The 6,971-nt window shown below is 35.9% G+C and overlaps 1 protein-coding gene across 2 annotated transcripts in view; it reads left to right on the top strand.

The window, feature by feature from the left end:
• The first annotated feature begins 1,177 nt into the window (after window positions 1-1,177).
• LOC131040681 (beta-ureidopropionase) overlaps window positions 1,178-6,971 on the top strand; it is a 46,645-nt gene continuing 40,851 nt past the window's right edge. The window contains exon 1 of one of the 2 annotated variants that reach the window (XM_057973630.2): window positions 1,178-1,536. In XM_057973630.2, coding sequence (XP_057829613.2) covers window positions 1,378-1,536 — 159 coding nt within the window. In that variant the 5' untranslated portion in view covers window positions 1,178-1,377. The remainder of the gene's footprint in view (window positions 1,537-6,971) is intronic. The other variant, XM_057973631.2, reaches the window with a different exon arrangement.

The raw sequence follows: 6,971 nt of genomic DNA, 5'->3' as shown, positions 1-6,971 counted from the left end.
TAATCAAAATGTATATTTATATAAAAAACTAATTTTATTTATTTTTCTACTTAAAAAAAAATCACTCTAATTTTTATAGTACAAAAAACTCACTCAATAAACTAAGTACACATCATACCTTTTCCAAAATTTTACCAAAGCCTAGCAATTGTCTATTCCAACAAACAAATTCCTCTCTGAACACATCCAAATTGTTAACAAAATCCTCATTGTATCTCTTTTCCTTGAATGGAAAGGACCAGATCTTAGTGATGGCGTGAGCTTCTCTTATTCTTCTATTTGGTGGGATTGATCGATAAATTTCCAAGAGCAAACTCTTGCTTCTCATTCTCAATTACATAGCAAACTCCTATGTAAAAAGGACATTTTGGAGTTCAAGAATATATGGGAGTTCACATCTTTAACTTGGAAAGATAACTTGCAACTCAAGAATGAATTCAAATTTTCGAAAGCTCTTATCATTGACATTCACAAGGTTCAAGCTATTGTTCCTTTTGATCTTCAACTAAAACGGTCTACTAACATTTCATGCAACTTCTTTAAAGATTGGAGGCGGTGTCTAGTTTATAATATTAAAAACTTCCCTCTGAAACTAAAATTCTTCCTCTTATCCAAATTCAACCAACTTAATTGTGAAATGGAGTTTGAATTGGTTTGAATCCAAATGGTTCAGCTTGAACACTGTTCGATATCATTACAATGTTCAATATCAATTAAGAAGATCATGTGCCTCATACTCTTGGAGACAAATGATCCTTCCGATCAAAATCTATTGCTTTCAGCTGTCTTATCTAATTTGCTCTTCTATGTAATGTCTATTTGTATTTCTTTCAGACTTTTTGACTTTGTTTTGATTTTTTATTTATTTTTTTGCATTTTTTTTCTTTTAATTAATATATACATTCAAAAAAAAATTCTTATGGCATGTCCCCATGCTTTTGCTTAGCTTATTTTGACTAAGTAGCTGCTCAACTTTTTTAAGAGTAATTTGTGGAACAGGGCCGATGGAAAGTAAAATGACTGCTTACTTTTATACAAATCATTTTTGTTAATGAAATTATTAGTAACACGAAGACATAGATTGCATTTAAATTCTTAATTTTCAATTAATTAATTACGGTCAAATGTGCATTCTAATTTCTGGAGGCTGCATAGACGTGGGGGCTCAAACTGCTAGTTTATTGGATATCATGGGCACCTGATCTCCACGCTCACGTGGGAGTGACGTGGAATTCACATTGGAATCTTTGCCTTGAAGATGTGAATTCATATTTTACGCCCTCCCACGATCGATTGATTCCAACGCAAGCCCACAAAGGATGTGATCTTGAGGTCCAGTGTTTTGGTGATCAATTGTAGTTTCGGGGCTCGGGCATCATGGGAGATTCAATCTGCGACAGGAAAACATGCTCTAATGACCAAGGAAACAATGTTCCATCAGAAGAGCCCTCACTTGATTCTCCCAAGGGATCCCTGGTTGGATACAATTCTCTCAACCACCTTCTTCAATCCAATCTCTCACCGTCAGTATACAAGGTCTGGAAAAATATTCGAGCGTTGTCACAATTTATTTCGATTAATTTAAGCAGATTAAATTGAATTTCATTAGTGGATATTCTGATTTTTATAAGAATTTGGCCATCGATTTTTGTTTGCATGTCTTTGTGAGGCCAACACTGCACATGCCCTACTGTGTTGGCCTGTTCATAAGGTAATCCATGGACCGAGTTATAGTAATTGCAAACCCACATGCTATAATTAGGATGCCCAAATGATTTTCAGCGGGTGAGGCTTGGGGTTTAAATGCTTCTTAAGCGTTATTAGGGTACTTAAGTTAAAAACTTGCTCGTGGAAAAATTCTACAGCAGGGAATATGCACTAGGTGAAAGAAATCTGGTTCATAGGAGAAACCCAAAAATGAGCTCTAAGATATTCAGGCCCTTAGCATTCAATTTATAGAGCATTACATATTAAATAATGGTCATAGTATTAGATATGATATTTAACATGGGCAGTTGAGAGATATCAGTCAAGATCAACGTGGGCGATTGTAGGTGGCTGGAGTCGGTTGTGGAAGCTTTTGTCGTAATGCATAGGTTGACAATTTGCAGATATTTGGTGGTAAAAATTATATCTACCAACACTAGGAACCGTACAAGGCCAGGCAATCCCAGTGACCTGGAGATTGGTTCGAATCACAACAATAATTGGTCCAGCCCTACCAATTCCAGTCATCTGGAGATTAAGCCCACATATGAGAGTTATTGGCCTGGCCCTTGTGATCCCTGTCACCAATTGCAAGGAAATCCGCCAGCCTTGCAAACGATAAAATTCGAATTTCTGGATACCGGTCTAGATTACTGGGTTGGAGATTTTATACTCGATATTGGACACGTAGTTAGAAGTTGCCTGAATTATCATTTACTACAACTGTCGACGCTCAAAAGAGTTGATTTAAGAAGACTCATATAAGGTTGTGGTGGAGAATCAAACAGATTGGGCACCGAAAAACAAACGAAGCTTAAATTGCATATGGACTGAAATTACGAATAAATTTAGGGAAGGATGAATGCATTCTAAAGAGATTATAACTGCAGGTGCAGAAATAGTACTCCTTCACTGCATGGGAAAATTTTAAAAGTGGACAGTCATTAAAGTAAAATTTAAGAGTGGATTTTACTTTTTCAATCACCTAGTCTTGGGGTGGAGGATGTTTGTCTCAAACACATGTTCTGTAATTGATAACGATGTTACCAGAAATGAAACATGCAAAGGTCATTTTTTTGGAGTCTCTTTCCTCAAGCATCAATCTTTTCTCAAGTTGTTTCTGGCCTTCAACAAATGGCTGACCAAATGAGCAAAATGTTATTCAATGACTATTTTGACATTCTTCCATGATAACTCTGTTCTTTCACCTGTCACACTGAGCATTCCATGGAGATGGACTTTTGTTCAGTCAGTCTCCTCTTTGTGTGTTTCACAGATTTAACAGTACGAATCTGCTTCTGATAGGCTTATGATGAATTTCCTTCCGTACCAATGAACTTGAGGTTTGTATTGGAATTCATGAAGTAGAATTTGAAGATGCAATATCTTATTATTGTAAGGAGTTGAATGATTTGTACTTATGCATATTGATATCTGTTATTCAATTATATATGCACAGGTATAAAAAAAAACTTGAAATGTTTCTTATCCCCGAAACATTTAAATCCCTATCTCTTCATTATAAATGGTTTCCATTTTGTTTCCCATTATCTTTTTCTGATAATATAGCTTGTTAGGTTTCCACTTTCTAGCGTGACTAAAGTTTATATGCAGAGTCAAACGAATTTCTGCAAATGAGATCTTTATGCATACTTGATCTGGTGATTTTCTGAATCACTTTCGAACACTCAACCATATAAAGGCTGTTTAGTGGATGCAACTCTCTCATAGTCTGTGAATTGTAAAGTCAATTAATCAAACAAACCCTACATGGATGGGTCTGATGAACCAGTGGTTCACCAATGTGGCAGACCGATGAGAAAGAAGTTTACAAACTCTATGAAGGGAAAGGAGACATTCTAGTTATACAACTGATGCAAATTTTCTTGCTCTTCTACAATGCTCAGCCACTACGAATATAGAAAATAAATTCCACTACATCACAGAGAAAACATGTAGTGTGGAAAGATTATTAAATGCAAAGGGCAATGGTAGATTACAGAGCTTGGTATTAGAAAGTTTTGGTGCAGGAAAAGATAATATTGTAAAGGTAATAATAATTATGGTGTTTGGTAATTTCGTTCTACCTTAGCTTGATCAAATATTTCACAATTTTTTAGAAAATTCAGTTAACTGACCAAGGATGGCTACATAAGACCCGATTAACTAAGATACCACTTCTCATCATAGTAAATGGTTGCTAAGCTTTATGTATCTCCCTGCTGGTGGATCATGTTAGGGAAGTCCTAAATTTTAAAAATTCAAAACTTTTTTCTGATATTCTGCAGCCTTAAAACACTTCAAACAGAGCATATGTGTGTCAAAATGGTGGGGAAAATAATTTTTCTATAGAGAAAGAATACATGGTTTGTACATGAGAAATTCAGAGCATGGATCATCCATTTGTCTATTCATAATTGAGAGCCAGTTAAGGTTAAAACCCTGTTCAGCTAATATAAAACAATTCCCCATCTATAACTTGTGCAAAGTTTCCCTCTATATATTTCATCATTTTTTTAAGGTAATGATAGTTAATAGAAGAGACAAATTGGACTCTAAGATTAGAGATTTTGAGATTACGAGCAAAGCAAGAATGCATTGCCTTCAAAAGTTGAAGGTTTAAATGCAAAGATTCTTGTTGTTTTGGATTCCAACAATGGAATGGGATTATAATTAAGTTGTCGATCTTGGTATGGCTATGGGCTTCAAGTACAAGGTTATGGAAAAAAAGTTCTCCTTGGGTATGGGAAGGGGTTCAGTTATATATATAATAAATATATATTAATAGTTTTATAACTAGAAAATATAACAACAACGATACTCATAATTGCCAATAAACAAAATAGTGTGACACTCATAATTGCCAATACCCTAAATATTTAAATACTTTATAATTTAAAAAATTAATAAATAACTCATAAATTTATAATTCACTGATTTGTCAAGTGTCAATGCATAATGAAAATTACAATCAATATTTAATAATTTTCATATCATTATTCATCAAAAGCTTCTAAATCAACATTTGGTCCAATTTCATTTGAACAACAATAAGTTGCAATGCCACTCCCATTAGCTATGTCATGTGTAGAAGTTGCCTCATCTATAGAGACTTTGGCAAGTTGTGCAATGTCACATCTACATCAAACTTAGGATCAATTCTTAGTCACCCCCGCATTGTAATTAGGTGTTCTGTGTAACAAGAAATATGTAATGCCCCCTACAAGGAGGCTGCCTGTTTCCCAATGATTACCATACATCACTTTACAGTATTATGCTTAAAATCAGTTAATTAAAACCAGGGAACAATTAGGATTCATAATACATTTGACATTTACAATACTTAAGCCCCAATCCTTACTTTTTCCTAATCATCAACCCTAACGGAGGATGGGGAATTACTTGTCATAGGGCACTTGGAAACCAGTCTACAAGTAGGCTCCCTCAAGGTTTCAGGACTCCGTCCATATCCTATCTTGGGCTTACCTATCTTGTGAGGTATTACTCGGCCTCTCCCTAACGAAACCAACCTATCCTCATGAGGGGCAATAGTGAATGATTAAGGATTAGGCTATGAGCATAATAACTTCTCATGTATTGTGAATATATATGTAATTAAGTATCAATGTCATACATATTGCAGTCTATATTAATATTATTATTAAATTCAGCATAAGAACATTATCAGGCTTCATATATTAAGCATGAAAGTTACCCAGCCGTACCTCTTGGATTACTGTACTTAAAACTGTCAATTCCTTAGACTCAGATTAAATAGAATTCTCAGGCAGTCAACAATAAAAAGTCTTAACTTTCTAACGAAATGATTCAAATACATTTAAATTCCAATTGACAATGAGACTACCTATATTTTAGAGACAAATACAAATGAAGACTAAGCTGTATTCAAATTTCTCATAAACATTCCACAACTGAATTGTACTGGGGGATTTTCAGAGGTTCAGACTTCTAAAAATTATTAACAGACTCACATTTGACCTTAATATGAGTTGCGACTATAAAAGAGACAGGCAGATCGATCCTTTGGCATTGACAGTTGCCAAAGCCTATTATTACCTCTTGGTTCTCCCAACCTGTAGCTGCTCAACCTTTATTAGGCTTCAATGGAATGGGTTCTGATCTTAAATCGAATGCTTCTTTCTGCTATTAGCACTTTGCACCCTTTCTGCTATTGTCCTGATGTCGGCCCTATTGCAAATGCTAACTTTTACCCTGTTAGAGACATGGGCAAAGGTAGGCTAAGTTGTTCCTGCACATCCTATTCTGATTTGAGTCTACAACAATGTTATCTCTCTCCCCTGACTCCTTTGATTCTTCAGATCATGATCTTCCTGGTAATGGATGGCAATGGTTAGAGTTTTGTAATTGAACCACTGCTAATAGTGATGCTAAGTCAAGATTCCAGAGTAGGGATGGCGTCCTACCTGGTCATGGCTATGGAGTTCGTCATTCCAATAACCTGTGTGCACAGAGGCAGATAGTCTAGAGCCAAGCATGATATCTCCCACAAAAGGATTGCCTTATATAGGAAAGGGAGTAGTGGTAAGGAGGTGGTCGACCACAAATCGGTTAGCTAAAACAAAAATAAATTAAAAACAAAATACAACCAACAATGCCAACAACAAAAGGTCAGCTTCCACGATTTTAGGAAATTCAATAATAATTTCATTTATTATAAATTTGCTATTTTATCTATTTATTCAAGGCAAACATTTAAATAAATCTCAGAAAGTAACGAGTGTTAGAAAACACCACTGTGAGCTTGACAAGGCCCCCTCAAAACAGGATGATGACAATCCTCCCATCCTCTAATTGCTTGACCTCAAGCAATTGCAGATTGGGATGCTCAAAAATCTCTATTCCTTCCTATGTAGCATCTTCCGGTGGCAGCCCCTTCCACTTTACCATGTACTCAGGTATCACTTTGTTTCTTAGCCTCTTTTCCCTCACATTAAGCACTGTTTTAGGTTCAAGGATGAGCTGGCCTTCATAGTCAAGGGGAGGTAGCTCTATTGAGGGAGTAATCTGCTGACCAAGGGCCTTTTTGAGACGTGAAATGTGAAAGGTGTGGTGAATTCTGCTGTTAGGTGGCAATTCTAGCTCATAAAACACCTGCACCACCTTCCTTATCACTGGATAAGGTCCATAGAAACATGGCTTGAACTTTTCTGGCCCATTGCCCTTGATTGACAACTGTCGGTAAGGCTGCAAGCGTACAAATACCAAATCTCCAACCTCAAAAG

This window comes from Cryptomeria japonica, chromosome 3 (assembly GCF_030272615.1).
Source record: "Cryptomeria japonica chromosome 3, Sugi_1.0, whole genome shotgun sequence".
NCBI lineage: Eukaryota > Viridiplantae > Streptophyta > Pinopsida > Cupressales > Cupressaceae > Cryptomeria > Cryptomeria japonica.
Note: the sequence above shows the minus strand (reverse complement) of the source record. Positions and strands in the feature narration are given on the sequence as shown.